Below are 22,199 nucleotides of genomic sequence, written 5' to 3' on the forward strand. Positions count from 1 at the left end.
GCACCTCGAGGAGCAACGGGCACGTGGCTCTGACCCAGGCCAGCACCTTCGCCAGGGCATGTCCTGGAGCTCTGCCCCACAGCCAGCCCCAGAGCTCTGCCCCACGGCAGGGAGCAGAGGGGGGATGGGACATGCCGTGGAGCCGAGGCCTTCACTGCTGACCCCTCCGTGCGTCCATGTTGTGGAGTGAAACCTCAGGCTTCCAGCAGACACAACATCTGCGGCCCGAGCCCGGGTGGGCAGGGTGGCCCCGCTCCCTGGGCCGGTTTAGGAAGGCGCATTGGGCAGAATCCAGCCCCCCAGGCTCGCCCCAGTAACCTCCCTGTGAACCTGCTGTCTGGTAGGTCGCTGAAGGGAGTAAGAAGGCTGGAGGCAAGTGAGCGCCGGGGAATAAAAGAGATGTATCACAAATGCCCACAATTCATAAAAAAAAATTATGCTTCTATTGTCATGAAGTTCTCTGTAGACTGCCTTTAGCTGCCCAAATAGAGATGGCAGCAAAAATGATGTCTCTAGGTTCTGTAAAAATAGCTTGAGAACTGAGAACCAAAATAGCTTCAGAAGTGAAAACAAGAGTACGGTTTGGTTTCAGGGCTTTTAGGTTTTCCTAAGTCATTTTTAGTGAAAACAGCAATCTTCGTACGCTTGGCAGAGCATCTAAACCAGCAGCAAGGATGAGAGGCACGAGGAAACAAGGGCTGGCAACGCAGCCACTCCGCTGCCTGAACTGGGCTCCCTCTTCCATCGGGTTTCCTGCGCCTTCTCCAGAGCCCTGGGGCTCTGGGGCACCCTCGGCCGCTGACTCCCCAGTGGGGTCTCAGCCCAGCAGGCCCTGCTGCAGGCAGGGAGCCACCGTGCAAGGCCAGGGACTGCTCTGTCACCGGTGACAGGTGACAGAGGTTTCCTCTTGCTCCCGGCGCACAGGACTGCGGAGTCGCAGGGGCCGTTTTGGCCTGGGCAGGACTGTCCTAGCGCAGAGCGGGGGTGGCAGCAGCTGAGGGCGGCCTCGCTGACAGGGCCTGGGGGTGGCAGGACCCAGGGGGGCAGTGCCTGAGGGGGTGACACCGTCTGAGGGGGCAACAAGGCCTGAGGGGTGACAGGGCCCAGGGCTGACAGGGTCTGAGGGAGCAGCAGGGCCTGAGGGGTGACAGGGCCCAGATGAGATGGGGTCTGAGGGGTGACAGGCTCTGAGGGAGCCGACAGAGTCTGAGGGGGTGACAGGACCTGGGGGGTGATGGGCCTGAGAAGCAACAGGGCCCAGGTGAGACAGGGTCTGAGGGGGCGACAGGCTCTGAGGAGGCGACAGGGCTTGACGGGGTGACAAGGCCTGAGAGGTGACAGGGCCCAGGGGGGTGATGGACCTGAGGGGGTGACAGGGTTTGACAGGGTGACAAGACCTGAGGGGGTGACAGGACCCGGGGCTGACAGGGCCTGAGGGGCTGACAGGAGCAGCCGGGCAGCTCTGAGGGGAGGTCCCGGGGCAGCGCCCGGCCCGAAACGGCCGCCCGGGGTTGCCCCGCCCGGGCCCAGGGGCTGCGGCGGGAGGGGCCGAAACCGCTTCAACGGCCGCGGCTCTGCCTCCGGGTGAACAACGCCTCTGCGGCCCCTCATTGGTGGGAGGGACGAGCGACGTGATTTTTCATTGGCTAGGTCTCGCGGGATAGCGGCCAATAGAAATAAAGCCCTGTTGCCATGAGGCAGCCCACGGGCCCTCGGCAGCTCATAACCGCGTGGAGAACAGAGAGGGTCACGCGGCGCGGGGAGGCACGAGGAAGCGAGCGGCTCCTCATTGGTTAGGCGCCTCAGGGGTTGGCCAATCCCCTCGAGCGCGGGGGGCGGGGCGGCGGTTGGCCCGGCGCGAGGCTAACGGCCGCCCGGCGCTTCAGGCGGCCCGCCGTGGCCGCGCGCTGGAGCGGCGCCCGCGCGCGCTGCTGGTCGCCGCCGCCGCCATCGCCGCCGCGGCCGTGGCCGTGCGAGGGTCGCCCATGGAGGTGAGGGACGGGCCGCGCCGTGGGCTGGTGGGGCTGGGCTGTGCCGTGCCGGGCTGTGCCGTGCCGGGCTGTGCCGTGCCGCTTGTCCTGTCAGAAACCCGGCGGGCGGCTGGAGCTGCCCCGGGGCTCGGGCTTCGCCTGGCCGCCGGTGACCGAGCAGGGCTGAGGCTGGGTGAGGCTTTGCGCCCTTCCCCCCCGCCGTGCCTCTGCCACCACCGGGCTTTTCTTGGTGGTGTGGGGCTGCCCAGGGCAGCCGCAGCCCAGGGCCTGTTTTGTGACAACGGACGCTGGGAACGGAAAGTGTCAGGAAAACACTTTGGTGTCCTGAAGTAGTTGCATTTGGGGGGAAAAAATGAGTGGGTACGTGTGGTTGGATGGGGGAGGGGGTGGCACAGCTCGCTGTACCTATAGATTTCCTCATTCTTTGAGCTCACAAGTCGTGTCAGTGCTTGGTGTCCTTACTGGGCAAGGAGAAAACTAAGGAGCAAACGTGGGGGAATTGGTGTAAGAGATGGAGCTGAGCCCCCCCCTCAGGGAGCTGAGCCCCAGCCTAGCGCTGCCTTGGCGTGTGCACCCGTTTGTGAAACGTGTCTGGGAGAACCAGCGTTAACGCGTGGGTGTGACCGCGGCGCGCGCGGGCGAGACGGCCGTGCCGTGGGGACGGGCGTTGGATGCAGCGTGTTTTCATCCTTGGGCAGCTACGGAAGAGCAGCTTTATGGAGCGGTGCTGCTTCAGAACGCTTCCAGAGTGATCGTCCTGTGAAACTTGGGGTTTTCTGAGTTTAGTAACAATTTCAAATGAGCTCCTACAGTAATATTTTAAATATTATGCAAATAACTTCACTTTGATTTGTGAGCTAAAGGGCTTTTTAGCTACTGAGTGTTATTTTAACTTAAATTTCCTTGTGTGCCTCGTGTTCTGAAGAAGGGAAGAAAAGACACCCAACTCTTTGTTGTAGAATTGTGGAATGGTTTGGGGTGGAAGGGACCTTAAAGATCACCTAGTTCCAACTCCCTGCTATGAGCAGGGACACCTTCCTTCCACTAGAGCAGGTTGCTCAGGTTTTCGTGCCTTGTTCCCGCTGCCCACCTATTTCTGAGCATTTCCAGGGTGGCAATGGGGAAGGGCTTGTTTCCTCAGTGCCAGTTTTCTCCCATAGTTACAGAACGGGGCAGATTCCCACCATAGCTCCCAGGGCGTGTTTTATAGCAAAGTTCCAACTCCTGAAATCTGAAAATGCACATAGTATGTTCATGTAACGTAAACGATGTGATAGGACCAGGGATGAAAGGACGAGAGGTGTCCAGCGGCACAGGGCAGGCTGAGCGACTCCTCTGCTGTTGGGATGATGATTCTCCCACTTGTGTAGCTGATGTTCTTCTGTGGTGGTTCAGCCCTTTGGAAGCTCAGCTAGTGCCAACGGAGAGGATGCAGGTTTCCTCTGCGCCTCCCCTGCCTCTAACAAACACCTCGTTTCTTGTGGTTGGCTGCGTTAAGCTTTAAGGGTAAATATGGAAGTGTTCTGCTGTCAATATGTAGAACTAAATCAGATGGAGCAGAATCCACAGGTAAACTAAAGTGTTAAAGAAGTTAAAGTTGGTATAAAATCTATGACTCTCAGGTCTGTGTATAGTTATGTCCTCCTACCACTTCTTTTTCCTTGTCTTGTATAGCCTAAAGTTGCGTTCAGAGGTGGCAGTCGCTGCTGGAGTAGTGCAGAAGCTGGTGGCCGGCTGACTGATGTGTTCAGTGGCGTAATGACAGGCTCTGGCTCGCTCTATGGTTGCTACAAATCACAGGTTCAGTTGATTATAAATTAATTTTTTTTCTCTCTGTGTAAGAGTTTGGGTTGCTTGTAAACAAAAAGGGCAAAAAATATTTCTAATACAGTTGCTTATACTGGGAAACATAAATCACTGTGTTTGATTTATTCATAATAAATCTCCATTGTTGTAATGTTCATCAGAAAGGACAGTGACTTTTTAATGCAGTCACAGATGAAGCAATCGATAGTATTTTCCTGTGTTCCTTATGGGTCTGTTAGTGTGAACAATTGCAGATGAGCAAATGACTTATTTTCAGGAAAACTAGGAAGTCAGTAAGATGGAGAAGCTTAGGCATTGCAACAGATACTTCTGTGGCATACCCCAGATGTAGAGTCCAAACATTCATATAAACCAGCCTGCTGAGCAGGGGTTCTTAGTCTGACCAGTACAAAATGCCAGGACAGCTGAGGACATGAGCTCGCTCTCTTCGTTTTTGCCTGTCACGGCCGTAAACTTTCACTGAGGTGAAAGACTCAGATGAAAATTCATTCCTCAAGAACAGACCTATTGCTCTATTCAAGACTTCTGTGGCTTTGTTCTTCCATGTCCCTCAGTCCAGCACCTGGGCATCTTTTTTTACTTACAGAAGTATTTTGAGACATGGGGAACTGACATGTGGAGGCACCTGCCCATAGTTGGGCAAACGCCTTACTGGGAGTAAAACCTGGTGTTGGGTGTCACTTTCTGTAGCTGCTAGGCTGCTTTGCTCCACGAAGAAGAGTGTCGTGTATCTTTAACACTTAACCCTGCAAAAGCACCATTAATTCTCTCACTTACTAAGAGATAAGAAAGTACATTGTGTTTAAACCAAACAAGCAATTGCTTCTTTTCACTTAAATTGGATAAAGACCCTTCCTCTAGAAAAGAACTAGCTGTAAGTTTTGTTCAGTAGCTTAAATAACCTGCAGTGACTGGGAGGAGGGGGATTCTCCCGATTCCTGTTGGTGATCATCTGTTAGAAGCTGGTGCAGACGTTTTAGGCTGGTGTGGCCTGACATTTTTACTCCTACATGTAGGTGCAGGGCAGTTGTCACCAGCAAAAGGTACCTGCAGCGCTGGGTCCAAAGTGTGTGCTTGCTTCTCGTGCTCTGGTAACTCCAAGGGTGGACTCGGTTACCACCACATAGAATGATGAAATGACAATTTGATGTGTTTGATATTAAAATCAATGCTTTTATTGGACATAAAATGCAGAATGAAGAAAACGTAGAGCTACCTCAGACCTACAGTTCTTCCCTTTCAACATCGGAGTACTCTGTGCCCGTGGATTCTTCCCTTTTGTATGCGCCATGGTCCTCGTGTGGGGATGAGCCGAAGCAGCCTGCTGCTCCTCAGATCCATGGGAAGTCCAGGTAGTCCTTGAGGTGTTGGTGGAGCAGAAGGATTGTATTTTATGGTTTATTTTAACATATGAAATATTTTGAATGAAGTAATTTATTGAATATGCAATTTGGTTTCAGGATTCAGCTTGAAAGCAATGATTACGGCAGTGAAACAGATTTATATGGACTTGTGTCTGACATCTTGGAGGAGCAAGAGAAATCGCAGCCATGTTGTGCTGAGGGGTGAGTGTGTTGCCGTGCAAGCACTGCTGGCGTTCTCTGACAAAAATGGCCCCGGCTGCTCTCGGGATCTGTGTCTGTCCCTCGTTGCTCTGCTGCTGGCAAGTCCTCGCGCTCTTTACAGTTTCCATTCCTTCCCCACCCCCCCCCAATCTAATTTTTCGCCTGTGATACTTGAAAATTTTGCTCCAAGTACTTAAATTACATGGTAGCATCTGGCTTTTTGGGTATTTACAGAACTTTTTAATTGGAATTTTTAAATAAGTCCATAACAAGCATTGTGGAAATGCTGCATTCAAAGAAATCTCCTTGAATAGATGCATTGGCTTTTTTTTTTTTTTAAGATCAAGATTGAATTCAGACTTAGGCTTCCTTCTTAATTTCAGTTCATAGAAAGAATACACAAAACACACTCTTGCACACTTCCTGAACTGGCAAGAGAGAAGAATTCCATGCAAAATGATTGTGTCTTGATGTTAGTGCTACCTAAGCCGTATTTGCATGCGTAAATGTCAGATTTATCATGCCCATATTCTAGCACCAGAAGAAACTGTTAGATAGTCATCATAACTTGACACAGAAGGTTCAGATCCAGCATCCCTGAGGTGCTTAGAGAGGAGAACTTCAGAGAGAGTCAGTCTTGATCGGGAGAGAGCTTACGAATGCCTTTGCTTCAGACCGTTGAGGTGGATTTCTGTTGTCGGTACTGCCAGATTTGGCCGTGACTATAATGACCTCCAGGCACAATTCCATTTTTGACTCAGTCTGTTCACAGTTTTCCTTGACAGTCAGTGACTGGTTGTCCTGTGTTAATCCATGGTAATTAGTGGGAGGAAAGGAAATGTACTGAGATGCTTATTCTCGATTTACCTGCAGGAAGCAGTGTAAGCCAACGTAAAGCACAGGCGATTCTAAAGCAGTAAGCGAGATGATAGAGGAGTGGTTTGTCTGCAGTGCTAGCACATGGCTTTGAGAGGTTGTGGGTAGTTTGGGAAGTATGGTTATCTTAACTTGTTGCTTAACCAGGAGTATTCTGGTGGTGACGGCTAGTAAATCTCTTGATGGCGCTGACTGACTGTAATTTGGTACGTACGCATCGCTTGCAGCTCAAAGGTGTTGTACGTTGCTCCTAAGGGTGCATGGGTGGGTTTAGGCGAGCCAGAATTGGTTTTCCCCTCTAGTTAAGGGGAATTGCAGTGATGACAGCAGAAGTTGGAGTAAGACATTGTAGAATCAATCAAGAGAAATGGTTGGGGGAAGAACTGGGGTTTTAAACCTGTTTCTGCATTTAGGAGTGGAAGAGGAGCACCGCAGATCAGAATCTAACAGTGTATTTCTTGTTTTTTCAAGGAGTTGCCCTTCCCACTTGAAGTCAGTATGGCCCATGAATGCACCCAGAGTCATAGACCACCATGACCTGTTGCCAGAGACTAAAAGACCAGTTGTTGGGGCTGTCCCCCCGCAGGGCTTTTACAGCAGCGAATCTGTGTCTGCTGCTGAAAAGCAGTACTTGCAAAGCGGTAGCCTCGCGGCGCAGCAGAGAGTAGATGAATGTTACCGCGGGTTTACCGGCATAGAGCTCGACGAGCAGTATTTATACCCTTCTAGGAATGATCATGCCAGCTGTTGCAACATGCAGACTAATGAGAATATTAAGACAACACCCATCTATCACAACTACCCGTGCATAAAAAACACCTTTACACCCCAAGTTGGGTGTTCAGAAGTAATCAAAGACTCGGGAGCCAGTGCTTATTCTTACGGAAGGGAGAAGGTGTGTCCCAAAGGAGCAGACGTGCAGTCGCACCAGAAGCAGGCAGAGACGTTTCTTCCGCAGTTTCACAGATATAGTGAAAACCCAGATTATAGTAGATACACTGAATATTCTCATGCTAGTAAGGCAAAGCCAAACAAGAGCAGCAATTGTAGCCTCCAAGAAAGAAAGTTAGGAACCACTGAGGCACCAGCTCTGGACACAGAACCCTATACTAAATTATTTCAAGTTAAATCAGGAACTCAGAAAAAAATAGAAGATAGAATTTCAGATTACCAAACCTTTACATTTCCCAAGGCTGTAGGTCTTCTATCAGAAAAACAGTTTGCAAATGAAACTGCATTCTGCCGTGATTTTGGGCAAAAATATGAATATGGACTAAAATCTTTCGCAGCTTGTCCAGGGAATAGTGACTGTGCAAATGGTGTAGAAAAGCAGCAGTTTTCCAAGTCCAATCTCCAGAATTCTGGATATGGTAAATCACTTCCATTGTTGCCAAACACAGCAAACCCTTCAGCAGGTGCTCATGTGAGGCCAGCTTGGATGAACATGCCAACCAAAGCCCCTGCTTCCATCCCATTTCAGAATCCAAGTCCTTTGTTGAAACTGAATAATCATTTACCTGCTTTTCCAAAAAGTTCCAGTCGTTCTAATGATTTTTTTCAGTTACCATCTTCAAATTTCCCTTTAAATAGTAATTTATCTCACAAGTACTGTCAAGATAATCCTTCACTTTTTTCAAGTCTCGATTCTGGTTATAATGCTGCAGAACGAGCTCGCACTGCTGCTTGCATGGAAGCACTAGTTAGGAGCGGAGAAGAGAATCTCATTGGGTATTTAAGTGAAAAGAAATTAAAGCAGCCAAACGGATTCTGTGACAGTTACTCAGCTCAGCAGTTTGGGCTCATTGAAAATATGAACAAACACCGTTTCCAGCTGAAGCCACAGAGGGAGCGTTATGATCCGGAAGGACAAAACCACGCAGATGGGTTGTTGCCGAACGCGTACCAAGACGTGCCGGAGTCCCAGGGTCAGTTCCATCTCAGGCAGGGAAGCGGAGACAGTGTCGGTCCCATGACTTACCTGCAGGCTCCCAGCTTTTCCAGCCCTGGCCTGATGGGCGACTTCAGACGTAACCAGCAGCTTGGTTCAGGCGTGTTCCCCATGAGATCAGCTCACCTGTTGGGCCATTCCATCGTCCCTCTGATAGAGCCTCACGACTTGTTCTCCCATGAAGATTTAAAATGCTTCTACCCTTATTTTAGCGATAAGATGTCACCGTACGGTGACAGTTCTTTTGCTGGTTTGGTACCAGCATTTGGATTTCAAAGGCAAGTTAAAAACCATAGTGGGCCTGCCAGCGAGCTGCATGTTAGACTAGAAGAATGTTACGAACAGTGGAGAGCTTTGGAGAAAGAAAGAAAGAAGGTAAAACCCAATGGAATTAGTATGCCATATCGCAGTTTGATGTAGATCTCATCCTACTCAGTCCAGTTAGAGATCATGGGTAACTCACTGCTAGGAGTTGAAATGCTTCAAGGGACTTCAGAGTTAAAAATTTGCTTCCCTGTCTGGGACTGAAAAGTTTTGAAGGTTTGTAGCCTGTTTGGGAACATGCTGATGTTTATTGAATGTTGCACTTAAAGCGGGAACCCAGTGACTTTGTCAGTCCCTGGGGTGGGGCTGGGGAAGGTGCGTTGTGTGTCTAACAAAGCCATGTTACGCTGGTTTTTTAGATACAATAAATATAATGCATCTGGAAACTTTGGAAGCAAATCCATTAATTGTATTTTGAATTGGAACTAAACTTTAATCCTTTCAAGAATTAATTAAATTTCTTAGGCCCTACACTTTTAGTTCTTTCAATGGGTTCTTCTCACCTCCTGTTTCCCTGAAGTTTTAAACCTAAGATGTACTTGAAGGGGCTCTTTTGTCCCCCAGAAGGGGAGGCTGAAGAAAAAAACTACCTGAACTAAAGGGTCGGGTAGTTCTGCCTGAAGCCCTGCCTAAAGCAACTGCCCTGTTCGGCCGTCAGCAGAAGTGCTTCAGGCTACCCGCGTCCACTCTAAAAGCTCTTAATTTCACCACTTTAGCTGGTACTGAAATTCAGAAACGATCTGGAGCTGAGACTTTGAGGGGGAAGCTTGACCGAGGTAGCTGGGAGCGGTGGGGCCGGGCCGTTTGGCTGTCAGCCGCTCTGGAAGCGCTGCTGTGCCGGTCCACCGAAAAAAACCCTTAATTGTGAGGGGGTGTAACGGGGGGGGGGGGTGGTGGTGTGGGGGTCTCAAAGTGTTTCCTGACAAAAGCCGGTTGTTGCTTTGAATAGAGGGGGTAGAGAGAGAATGGGCTTGACTTGAGGAGACTGGTGTCAGCTTGCACAGAAAAGCACGAAAGAGAAAGAATAAGGGAAGGTGTGGAGAAAATGAGGCTGCAGTTTTTTGTGGACCACCACAAAACAATCTAAGAAATGCACTTTTAAATCGGATTTAGCAGCTGTGTACTGGGATGGGTGTTCCTGAGTGCCACAGCGATGGGGCAAGAGAGGCTGAAATTTGAAATCTTGCAGTCGGGTTTCAAAGTAATTTTCTGATGGCTAAATAACATCTGCTTTCATTCTAACAAAACAAAACCAGCTTTCTGTAGTTTGACTAATCTGTGCAAACGTTAGGTTAATTGCTGATTTAAACAATTTAGATATTAATTTTGTGGGTCAGACCCATATCTGTCTGCTCATTCTTTTTTGCCTTGTGATTCTAACTTGCCTCAGTTTCATTTCCAGGCAAAATTAGTACAGGCTGTAGTCAGAGTGTGAGAAGACCGCACTTCTGAAACACATTATGTTGACATAATTACTGTAGTTGAACCACTTTGAGTGGTTGTTCACTTAAAGCAGGTGATTGTCTTACCAAATGGCTAAATCCCAAATGCCTGAATCCTAATTATGTGCTTTAAAAAAACCCCAAAACCCTAAGGGAAAGAATATCTGATATTTTTTTTCTTGTTTCTGTAGTAAAGCATGCTTTGCAGCTTACATTCTTAGGGAGTTATTCTTTTGTTTTCCTGCAGACTGAATCAGCTCTCACTAAGAATTTCCAAGGAAAAAAGGTTTCTAGTGCTAACAACACTCCAGTTCCAAGGCTGCCATCAAACCCATCAAGAGTTGATCGCTTAATTGTGGATCAGCTACGTGAACAAACCAGAGTGAGTTGTAGAACTTGGAAAAAAAAAAACCAACTATTTACCTTCTCGCACAGAACTTAGAGTACAGTATAGGATTTGTAAGATGATCAGAGCAGCTTTTCCCAAAATAGCTTTGTTCTTAAATGCTGTGCAGGCAATAATATTTCAGCAGTCCCTGCTAGAATTTCTACAGCTCTAGGTTCGCTGCTGCTGTTACCAGGGAACCCACTGCATGGCTGAGGCTCACCTTTACATCCGTACGTGCCAGATGTGGTTTCTAGTGCAAGACTGTGCCTGAGATGCCACAATCCAGTCCTGTAGCTGAACTGCACAACTCTAAGATGGGCCTGCATTTTGAGCTGTTCTGTTTTGAGCAGCTCGGCAGAGAAATGTTCACTATAGCTTTATAGACACTGTATTAGAGTGGGAGGGGAAAAGCAAGTTTGTTTAATGTTTGCAAGACTTTGATATATATTTGCTTGAGAGGCTTGTGTTTTTGTAATGCAGAATGGTTATTTGATGCAAATCTTCAGCCTGAATTTCTACGTTATTAGTTTGCTGCTTAAGCCAAGCAGCCGTAACCTGCAGGGCAAGAGTGACTGGTGTCTTCTGAGCTGCCTGCGGCTCTGTGGCCAAAGGATGGTGCCAGCGGGCAGTAGCAGGCTGCTTTGTGCAAGGGAGCCTGGAGGGAGGAGGCGAGCACAAGCAGAGCTGATCTGAGCTGCCAGCACGACAGCGAGGGTTTGATCTGGCTTTTCTGAGGCTGAGAGGCCAGAGCCGGGATGCTGGTGCTGCAGGAGGAGGAGGAAGGTGGGCTGAAAACGCGGAGCTGAAGCCGGCCCCTGCGAGGGGCCGCGGGATTCAGGGCAGCAGCTGTTCTGAGAAATGCTGTTCTCGGAGGAGCCGGGGCTGCTGAGCTCCGCCGCTCCCGAGGCCGCGGTGGTGAGCGGCAGCGTGTCCTGCCGGTTTGCACAGGGGAAGGGAGCCCTGGAGGCACAGCTGCTTGCTGAAATCCCTCTTGTGCAACTGCCCGCGTTTGCTCATGTAGCTGAGGAGAGAGCACAGTGAAAGAGGTGTTGATAGGCTTGTGCGCACACTTAAACTACTGTTTTATGAACTCCAAAAGAACAGTGTTAGGAAGTTGCCACTTCCAGAGGCTTGCTTGTCCTTGTCCTGGTACTTTAAAACTGCGTCTAAACCAGAACTTAATCTTCTGTAGCCATTTGAGGAACCAAACTGCAGGGCATAGAACCTCAAACACTTGGTAGGTAGCAACTGAAAAGTAGTTTTAAGCTCAGAAGCACAGTGGGGCTGTTGAACCTGGATTCTAACGTCAGAAAGCTTAGCCACAGAGAGAAACACTGGTACCAAGGTTCAAGTGGAAGTTGAGCTGGCTGAATCTGGGATGCACTCTTCATACTGTGGAGCATCTGGTTAAATCTTCTCGGTGGTCATGCACTTTGCTTTGGTTTTCTCGTTTGAGACTTGTGGTTGCTTTCAGTTCCAGAGCAAAGCACAGCTGATGGAGAGGTGACAGTAGCTTCCTTCACTGTGTCACCAGTAGCTGTTAAAACCACTTAATAGTCAAAGCACAAGCTTTAAACCAGGAGCCCCTCTCTACAGACTGTATCCCTGGTGTCTGGGAGGTGTAAATCCCCAGCTCCGTTCTAACTATAGTCACCCCACCGTGGGGTGCTCAGGCTGGACATTCAGCTTGTCCTCTGGAAACTTTTCTGTTCTGCACTGATAATGGTTTTTGCCAGAGAGAGGAAATAGGAGCTTATTTCTAGTGGCGAGGGTATCTGTGCAGGCAGGGGAAAGCATCATCGTTCCTGCTCCACATACAGTGTTTTGTGTGGAACAGTCATCCAAGCTGGGCCTGAAATGTCAGTCCTCACCCCACGGTTCCCGTTGGGTTGCTGGCGCAGTCCAGCTTTGCTGGCTTGGGTGGATTGTGCTTTTAGACACCTGGCACTTCTCCCAGGCTGGGTGTAAAGAATGTAGCGTGGAACTGTCGGCTGTGGATCCCACTGGGTGAGGGTGTGGTGCCTCCAAACCAGGTCTTCAGTGCATAAGTCCTTTGTGGGTGTGGATGGACTATTCAGACTGGGAAATGACTGTCAGGTTCATCTTACTTTGCTTCACTTGCTTATGTAATCCTGCTAGGCCACTCCTTAAAGTCTGGGGTTTTTTCTTCAGAAACAAACCTAGTGATTTTCAAACAATCTGACCTACTTCAGTTTCCTGTCCTAGTGACTGATTCCTCAGTTCTTCCTGTGAAGTTCTCCCTTCGCTTTTTTTTTTTTAAACTCTCAGCTTCCTTACCAATGTGAAATGGCACTTTTTGAGTTTGTTGGTTGTTGCTGCTGTCACAGTAACCACGTGGTTTGTTCCTGCTATGTTCGCCCCTGCTGCCCCCCCCAGGCTTTTGGGGGTTCTAAGGAAGAGCAGGACAGGTCTGGCGGTGGGAGCTTGCTCCTTCCTGAAGGCTCTCGCCTGAACCCTGGCAAGGAGCGGCTGTTCCATTCTGCTCTTGTGGATGCTGCTACCAGAGTAACTGTCCTGGCCACCAGCCTGCTCCGAGGGTGCTTGGGACAGTCGGGCAAATGGTCCTGCCTCGGGCGCCTCTTGTAGCCGCCCTTTCTTGGGTTTAGAAACTCCCTGCGGGCCCTTTGCCTGGGGAAGGCTCCAGCCCTTCCCTTGCGAGGGAGCATCGAGAACTTCCCTGGGCACTGGGCTCCCAGACCCTCTGCTGCTCATTTTTAACCTGTGGGTGACCGCTGATCACCAGCCGTATTTGTAGGTCATTGGGTGTAGGAGTTGCCCAACAAATGTGACAATTCTGGAATTTTTAGTTTTATCTTTTTCTGCAGACCAGTAACCAGAGGTTCTTCAGTGGTCTGTGAGCCGTGGTTGAGGACTCAGTCACCAAGGGGAAACTCAAAGCAGTGTGGCTGCTGTAAGATAAACAAGACAACAAAGACGCAGATTTTCAATTGACTAAACCAAACTGAATTATTTCGGAATGCTTGTGCTCGATACTCTCTGAAGAGCTCCTTTAATGTTGACTATCCATCCCGAAAGCCTTCATGCCTGGTTCCACAGCAGCTTTAGCCAATCCAGATGGAGACTGCTGCTCTCCCGCTTCGCCCACACAGTGCAGGGAGATCATCTGGGTGCAAACTGGCCGGTCTGTGGGCGACTGGTTTTCACCCAGATCATTGCAGCCATGCTGGTGGAAGGGAGGACCACAGCGTGTTGATTCAGAGCAATGCACGTTGTTGTGGAACCACCTCCTGTTAGGTGGTTGTCTCAAAGTTGCGTACGTCCACTGTTACCTAGTAAGCTAAGTGTCCTAATACTGGGCATTTTAGCTGGTATTTTAGCTCTGCTGCTGTGCGGTGTGCGCCCAGGTATTCTACATCTTCAGTTTTGGAGAAGAAGAAATCCTAGGTAAGAATTTAAAACTACTTCAACTGTAACTTTATGAACTGTTTTCAAGAGAAAATAATGGTTCTGTTCTTCCTAATGAGTTAATTTTCTTGTAAGTCTAGATGAGTATAGTTTGAACTCCTGTAACGTGTAAAATGTTCATTAGGTTGTGACTTTACTGGGAAAAATGGAGCGCCTTCGCAGTTCCCCGCTTCATGCTAACATTTCTGCTGCTCTTGATAAACACCTGGAGGTAATTCATGTAGTGCAGTCACGTAGAAAAGATGAAATTGTAAATGCTGCAAACCGACAGAGGCAAGGAGCTGCCAGATGCCAGGATGACAGAGGTATAACTATGCTTACGTACTTTTATAAGGGAGCTGAAAAATTCCACACCTATTGCAAGTCTATAAAAAACTTAAGTGTGAGGGGGTTTGTGTTAGTTTTAACTTATTTTTCAGTATCTAGAGCTTTGAGAAAGGCAGGCTATGGGGTTTAGATGACCATTTTGAGAGGACACTGAGACTGAGGTTTAGCGATAAATGGGTGAAATCAGTCTGGAGTGTGTTTGTTCAATTAATAAACCAGCAAGGAATGAAAAGGCAATTTGTGATGCAGTTTGGGATTGGATGAAATTAAGCTATTGCCTCTCTCTTCTCCCTGTCCCTCCCATTCCTGTCCCGTCCCCCCTCTAGCCCTGCTGTATTTCTGTAGAACTTCCTCGGTGTCCCCATGCAGACAGCCCGGGATGGCCTTGCCTTACAACTGGATTTCCTCTTCGAGCGTGTTCTGTCATAGATTGACATAAAACACAAATCATATTTTGGATGGATACCCAAAAATACATTGGTCAGCATGTTTTTATTCTTAATGATATCCAGAATATTCAGCTTAATCTTTCACTAGTGCCTCGGCAGAACAGCAGATTCCCTACTCTCTTAGATGGAGTCAGAATAAATTCCTGCTGCCTGTGACGCTCTGACCTACGGCTTTGTGTTGGGAGCTTCCTTCCATTCCCGAGGCCTCTGTCACCTCCTGCCTTTCTTGCTGCAGCGGAACAAGATGGATTATTTTACTGCTTTGGGGTGTCCCCCTGTCCCCGTCATGCAGTTCTGTGGTTCTCCAGTTCACTTCAGAAGATCACTGTAGCACCTTTTGTTCTCACCTGTTCACCCCATTCATGTTCCTCTTTATCTTGAGTGAAGATTACGTGGCTTGTGAAGATGAGGGGGGTTTGGGTGTTGAAGCCCATGAAAATAATCAGCGCTGGCTTTACTTGGCGCTGCTTCTTAACCAGCTCGGTGAGCTCTTTGGAACAGAGGAGTCTGGGAAGGAGCAGCTGTCAGACCTCCCAGTCTGCTCCCTGATCTGGCTGCTTTGAGAAGAGAAGAGAGGAGGAAGAAGTGGGCTTTGCACAAGGGGATCGGAGTTCTCACCTGGAAGGGTGGTGTGTTCTTGGGCTATGTCTCATCCTCCGTACTGACTGTCTCCAAGACCTGCCAGCCTGTTGTGGCAGCTGGGGAGGATTTTTCCATCAGTAGGTTATGAATGTAGTAGCTGTATTTGCTGCATGGCTGGGAAAGCCTTGAGGAAGCCGCCTGAGGCCGTGCATCTCCTCTCTTCAGCAGAGCTTTCTCGTTAATAGCTGTGGTTTAGTTTGAGGAGAGGTCTCGCTGTCCAACCCTGTTCCCACAGCGCGTTCCTATTCCATCTGATCTGAGATTACATACCTGCCTTACCAGGCAGGACCTGTCTATTCCAGAAAGTTTGATTTAAACAAAACTCATACATGAGCCGTGGTCTCCTCTTCTTCCCTGCTCCCCCTCTTCACTTGCAACACAGATTTCCTTCAGTGGGAAGCGGGTGGAGCTGAGCTGCCTCGTGTTGGCTGCACTCGGGCACAACGTGGGTCTGACGAGTTGTGCTGTTGCACGCTGAAGCTTTGGAACTGTAGGAGGTATCTGGACGTTGTTTGTAAATGTTCTTGACTGCTTAATGAGCTCGGGAGGAAATCCCAGTGATCGGAACGCAGGTTTTACAGAGCGCCCTCTGTCACCCAGCACAGCCATCGAGCCTTTCGGAGCTGTCTGGCCATACCTCTGCTTTGAGATTGCCCTCGATTTAGTGTCAGGGTCTTTCAGGAGGGTAGAGATGTCACAGATCATCTTCTGAGGGGAGAAAAGACCTTTTCAATGGCTGTAACTCTACGGCACTGCCTTCAGCCAAAGGCTTTAAAACAACTCTTCCTTCTGACTGTGGGAGTTTCCCTTCTTCCCCGGGGTGACCCAAATGCCAACCATATCTTACAGCCTTGAGGTGCGCATTGGTGTGGGGGTCTCTTCTTTCTTACCTTCTTCTAGGTGGTCCAGATGACACCATTCCTGTGGTCTCTTCTTCGTTGATTGGTGCAGAAATTAGAATTTGGAAAACCCAAGACCTGATAATCACATCCTCCCGCTCCATAGTCTGTCCTTTCTTTCTCCAGGGTTATCCTGCCAACTGCCACCTTTTGTAATTCTCTGGATGGCTGACGCTTGTGCTGGGCAAGTGGATTTTCACGGTGATTCTCCACCATTACCTAAATCCCTTTTCTGTCCCACTCCTTCCAGCCCGTTAGCAGTGCTCGCTGTAGAGGGGTCAGTGGTCGCTCTGTGCAGAGGAAGGGGGGATGTCTCAGAAGGGGTTTCACAGAAACCAGCCCAGGGAGCAAGAGCCAGAGGAGCTGGTGGAGAGGGACAGTGAGGGGTAAGGTTAGGCCTTTGAATCCTGCCCTCTTCTGGGGCACCTCCAGAAGGGGTGGGCTTTTACCTGCAACAGCGACTCCGGGAATATTGGTTGAAGGTGATAAAATAAAAATAAATAAAATGAAACTGCACTTGTGCTTACTGAGCACGAGCCCCCGGAAGGGCGGACTTTGACTTAAAGGCTTCCCTGCTTCCAAACGGGGGTGGCAAGTGCCATGGGGCCCTCGGTGCAGCCCAGTGTGCGGCAGAGCCTGCCCTGCCCCAGGGCAACGTGTCCTGCCTGAGGACTCCAGTACCTGGGAGAGGCTGTGGAGCTTGTTTCTTCATGCACAGGCTGGAGTTAAAAGCAAAGCGTTGTCTACAATGGATATAAAGGAATTGAATATATATATAGTCCAATAAATTATTTGATAGAATCGAAGAAATGGGCCCAGCACCACCTCACACTCGGTTTCAAGTGCTGGGGTTTGACACCCGTTTGCAGGACGGGATCTGTGTCCTTGAAGAAAATGCCACTAGAAAGGGCCTCAACAGCTTTGCTGTTTTGGGCGTTGCCGGGGTGGATTAATCCCCCCGGCGCTTGCCGACGGCCCGTGTGGTGAAGCTCGAAATGCCCTTTCCTCCCCGCAGCTGTGCTGGCTCTCGCCTTGGCCATCCGGGAGATGAGCGTGGCGACGCGCAAGGCACGCACGACTCTGTGGTGCGCGCTCCAGATGACCTTGCTGAAATCCCCCGCTGGGAAAGCGGATCCGGAGGATGCTCCTGGGGAGGCGGCGCGACCTGAGGAAAAAGAGGGTGACAGCTCGGCGGGCTGCGGCACCCTGAGCCAGCGGGCTGAAGTCGGCCAGCGCTAACAGAGCACCGGCTGTCTGCGGAGACAGGCTCTGCAGCGTGGGGGCGAGGTGACACGCTGATTCTTTTTAATTATTTGTAAAGTTTGAACTACTAATATTCCTATTTAATGCTGTATCTTGGCGAGAAGTTGAATTTGCTTTAAGGGCTCTCGGATTCCACTTAAGCTGTTAACGTGACTGGCGGCGTCAGGATATTGTAAAGCCAAACTGGTGCCTGTTAACTTAAAAAATGATCAGACAAATTAATTATCAGCCAAGGTATTATTTAACTTCTGCAGGTGAACCCTGGTGTGCAACTCTTCTGATAACTTCTTTTAGTTTTGCCTTAGGCAATAGGTTTTAAAATAATGATTCTTAAAGACTGTAGTGTAATGGGGTGTCCGACAGGATCAGATAAGATTGTGATGTAAAACTGGTTTTCTTGTTGAACTAAAACCTGGAAGCAGGAGGAAAAAATGCTAACAATACCCATTATTCATGTAAAATTAAATATTTAAAATAGAAATATTTATGAATTTGAGATTTTAGCATCTAAGTTTGTGAAGGGAGATGCACCAGGTTCTACTAAATTACTGGTTGACAAAATTGCTGTTGTGAAACCATGCGATTTAGTGACCGTGTTCAAATCATTTGGGCATGCTCTCGGGGAAAGGAACACCCTCTGTTTTAAAGTATTTAAACATAATCAAAATGTGACGTGCACACAGGCTTACCCTTTTAAAAGCTCTGCAGCAGCTGAAATAATGAGCGTTGTTTTTAATAACTTCACAACTGGAGGAGGTATCACAAAGTTCTGAGATTTAGGTTTTCTTAAAGTTACTCTTTCACTAGTTTGGTTTGAAATTTGGTTGTCGTATTTTAGACTTTATTAGTTTACCTCAGCGGTTCTGACAGCTATTAGCACTTGCTGTTTATCTGCATCTCTTAATCTGTACGGAAGAGACGTGACTTATTCACTGATAGGAGATGTCGGCATTATGTGCCTCAGGAGATCCGGGGTTTTAACACTTCCAGCATTGCATTATAATGTGTGGATTAAATTTCTGCAGCTGTCCGTGCCTAGATACCCTGATACTGTAAATGTTCTTCCTACTGCTGGAAGTCCTGATATGCAGAAGGTGTGACCGCACCCCATAAACGGTCACTTGATGATGGGAGAGAGAAACCGAATGAAAACGCAGCAGAGGGCAGAGGAACCTCTGTGAGCACTGACGTGACCGAAATAGCCCAGAGGGTGTCGGGGCAGGAGAACAGCACGAGTCTCTGCGTTGAGATTTGTTCAGTTGAACCCAGGGTATGCTGGGGTAAAGGCAACGCTGTACTGACTTGAGTCTGTCTGGTAAGAAATAAATTGGCTTTTGGTGAAGAGTGTTTGTTCTGTGATTGTCTTCGCAGCCTTGTGCAGTGATTTGAGTATCTGCACTAGAAATCTTAGGATTTTGAGGAGTTCCTGCTCCGTGAACTCCCTGGTGTCAATGCCAGTAACATGTTCCTGAGTGTCGGTCTGGTGGCAGCGTTCAGCTCTCCAGGGGCAACGTCTGTCCGGGCACTGAATCGACAGCGCTGGGTTGGAAGGGACCTCCGGGGATCACCTAGTCCCACCCCCTGCCAAAGCAGGGTCACCCAGAGCAGGTCGCACAGGAACGCATCCCGGAGGGTTTTGAATGTCTCCAGGGAAGGAGACTCCACAACCCCCCTGGGCAGCCTGTGCCAGGGCTCTGCCACCCCTAATGAAAAGAAGTTTTTCCTCATGTTGAGGCGGAACTTCCCCTGCTCCAGTTTGTGCCCGTTGTCCCTTGTCCTGTCACTGGGCACCACTGAAGAGCCTGTCCCCATCCTCTGACACCCACCCTTTAGATATTTATAGGTGTTGATAAGGTCCCTCTCAGCCTTCTCTTCTCCAGGCTAACGAGCCCCAGGTCTCTCAGCCTTTCCTCATAGGAGAGACGCTCCAGCCCCCTCATCATCCCTGTAGCCCTCTGCTGGAGTCTCCCAGTAGCTCCCTGTCCCTTTTGAACTGGGGGGCCCAGAACTGGACACAGCACTCCAGATGTGGCCTCACCAGGGCAGAGTAGAGGGGGAGGAGAACCTCCCTCGACCTGCTGGCCTCACTCTTCTTAATGCCCCCCAGGATGCCATTGGCCTCCTTGGCCATGAGGGCTCGTTGCTGGCTCATGGTCAACTTGCTGCACACCAGCACTCCCAGGCCCTTCCCCGCAGAGCTGCTCTCCAGCAGGTCACCCCCAGCCTGTACTGGTGTGTGGGGTTGTTCCTCCCCAGGTGCAGGACCCTACACTTGCCCTTTTTGAACCTCACCAGGTCCCAGCAGCTCTGGGGGCCAGGGCCGACCTGCAGCCTCATGTGAGGGGAAGCAGCAGCTCTGCCCAAACAGGCTCACGAGGGGCAGCTCAAACCCCTCAAGTGCAGCCAATTCCCATCTCTGGGTGCTCGCCCACCTCCAGCACACGCTGGGGCTTCCAGCACCGGGTAAAGCTGCTGTGGCGAGGTGCTGCTGGATGTGGCTCTGCCACCCTGCCCCAGGCTGGCTGCTGAAAACCCCGGGGCTGGACCTTCCTCTGTCCCCAGAAGGGCCTTTCTGAACTGTGGGGTGAGGCCGTGGCCAGCCAGCTACACAAACCAGCTCAGCCCTGCGCCTGGGGGGTAACTGGTGCCAGCACGGGTGACCAGCCCGTCTGAGGGAGCTCCCGCAGCACGCTGGTGCCTGTGCCCATCTTAAATCCATAGAAGCTTCTAGTGAACATACATAGACCTTCTGGTGCCTGTGGCACAGCCTTTGTTCTTCACCTGGCTCCCGAGCTGGGGGGCAGGCAGAGGGGGGGGGGGCAGCTCCTGTCAGGGGGATGGGAACGCAGCTCTTTTCTCTGGACCTTTTCAACCCAAGGTCTCAAGAAGCTGCGACAGGCTCAGGGGGGCAGCCCCAGCCCCAGCTTTCTTGGCCAGAGAGGTTCAGGGCAGTTCAGTACCAGGTTGCGGTGCGCGGCTTAGGAACGTCGGGAAAACCAAGGCTGCTGCCCGCCAGGGAGAGCGGCTGCTGCTGCCAGAGCAGCCGAGGTCCAAGCGGCAGCGCTGGACGGCCCTGGAGAGCCCCCAGCTTCCTCAACCCCCCTGCGGCCGGGGCTGCTTCAGGCGCAGCTGCCGAGCCACAGCTCAGCCCCTCACCCAGCGAAGGGTGAAAGCGAGAGCCGGCCGGCGGCGCTGGGCCTGGAGCAGCCCCTGTGCTGGTGGTGCTGCTGGGACCCTTCTCCCTCAGCAGCCACCCCCAGGACCCACGGCAGCGCCCCAGGCTGGGACACGGGGCCTGGGGACAAGCACAGCTGGTTCCCTGCGCTGCAAAGCCCCGGGGTGAGGCGAAGGGAGGCTCTGCAGCGTCGGGCAACGAGGTGTGAATAAATGAGGAGGAGCAACAGCTCAGCCCTCCGAAATACTGCTGCTGGGTGCGGGAAAGCGAGGGGACAGGCCCGAGGGGAGCCCCTACCCCGCGGGGAGCCCCTGCCCCGCACCACTGGGCAATCGCTAACCACGATCAGTTCACAGTTCACTCAAGAGAGAGAAACCCACTTCTTGGCCAACCAGTTTTATTGTTCAAGTCCAAAGATAAAGCAGTTCGATACTCACACACGCAGCAGCCAGTTAAACAGGAGGCACGACCCTTTACCCGACCGGTGCTGACAGCAGGTGACCCACACCCCGCCAGCCCCCATGGCAGCCAGAGCACCAAGCAGCGCAGGGATGAGGCGCGCCGGCTCCTCCCGCACCCCCGAAGCGCTGTAGCTCCTCCTTCACGCTCAGTTCACAGAGATTAGTGTTCCGCTCTCCAGCGGCGGGTGACGCGGTCAGGAGAAAGGCTGGAAGCAGCAGGTAACAAGCCCTTTGGGGGCGAGAGAAGCGTTGAGCCCCCACAGGCTGCAACCGGCGAGAGCAACCGGCTGGTAAACCCAGCGCGTCCCCCTCGCTTACAGCCGCTCAGCGCTGGGCCTGCCTGAAAGCCCTCGCCCTGGCAACCGCCGTAGAAATAACAATCGACGTTCACCCACCCGGAACGTTGGGGAGCTCCATTTCCCAGCTCCCAGCACGGAGTCTTAAAATAGCGGTAAGGACCCGATGGATTTGCTGCCGCTCCGGCTGAGGCTCGAATCAGAGCGGCCTTTCCTCACCGAGAGCCGGTGGGTGATGCAGTCTCATAGCTGCAACTCATCTATATTTCACAACCTTCCCTTTCTCTGGCTGCAGAGCAGCGCTTACCCTCGCCGAGGTCGGCCCCGAGCCCCGCACTCTCAGCTCGGCCACAACGAAGGCGCAGCACCGCTCCCGGCAGCACACACAGGAATTCGCAACGATGTTTTTCAAGGCTACTGTAAATAAATTCACATTGCCCCTGTCCCAGCGTGTCCTTCCTTACAGGTCAGAAAGGGGCTCTGCTCGGTTCTCACCCCGTCACACGCTGTCGCTGCACATCCAGGCGGCAAGAGGACGCAGCCAGCTCGGCAGCCCCCCCGCCCCGGCACCTCGTTTTGCTTTGCCTGAAGTGGTCAGAAGGAAAAATGGATCAGTTTAAAGACACGGACATCATCACTTCACCATTCTTTGGTACAGACATTGGCCACAATAACCGACTGGGACGTTTGACACCACAAGCACATGGCACGCTTCGAGGTGAGGAGATGCTTGGAATTTCTTTCCTGCTACGAGGGGGGGGGAAAAAAAAAAAAAAAGAAAAAAGGGAAAAAAAAAAAAAGGAAACGCTTCCAAAGAACCACTCGCCAGCCACGTGCCCAGAACTTCTGCTGCTTTTGAAACACACACCGTATTCGTAA

General features: G+C 50.7%; 1 protein-coding gene across 1 annotated transcript; it reads left to right on the top strand.

The window, feature by feature from the left end:
• Positions 1-3,542: 3,542 nt before the first annotated feature.
• MEIOC (meiosis specific with coiled-coil domain) lies at positions 3,543-17,364 on the top strand. Its single transcript, XM_086478166.1, has 8 exons — positions 3,543-3,560; positions 3,666-3,791; positions 5,013-5,170; positions 5,279-5,383; positions 6,731-8,582; positions 10,221-10,355; positions 13,933-14,113; positions 17,141-17,364. Exons 1-8 carry the CDS (start codon positions 3,543-3,545, stop codon positions 17,362-17,364), a joined length of 2,799 nt encoding a protein of 932 aa, XP_086334292.1.
• The last annotated feature ends 4,835 nt before the right edge of the window (positions 17,365-22,199 follow it).

Source organism: Leptosomus discolor, chromosome 25, assembly GCF_034619465.1.
Source record: "Leptosomus discolor isolate bLepDis1 chromosome 25, bLepDis1.hap2, whole genome shotgun sequence".
Classification (NCBI taxonomy): Eukaryota; Metazoa; Chordata; class Aves; order Leptosomiformes; family Leptosomidae; genus Leptosomus; species Leptosomus discolor.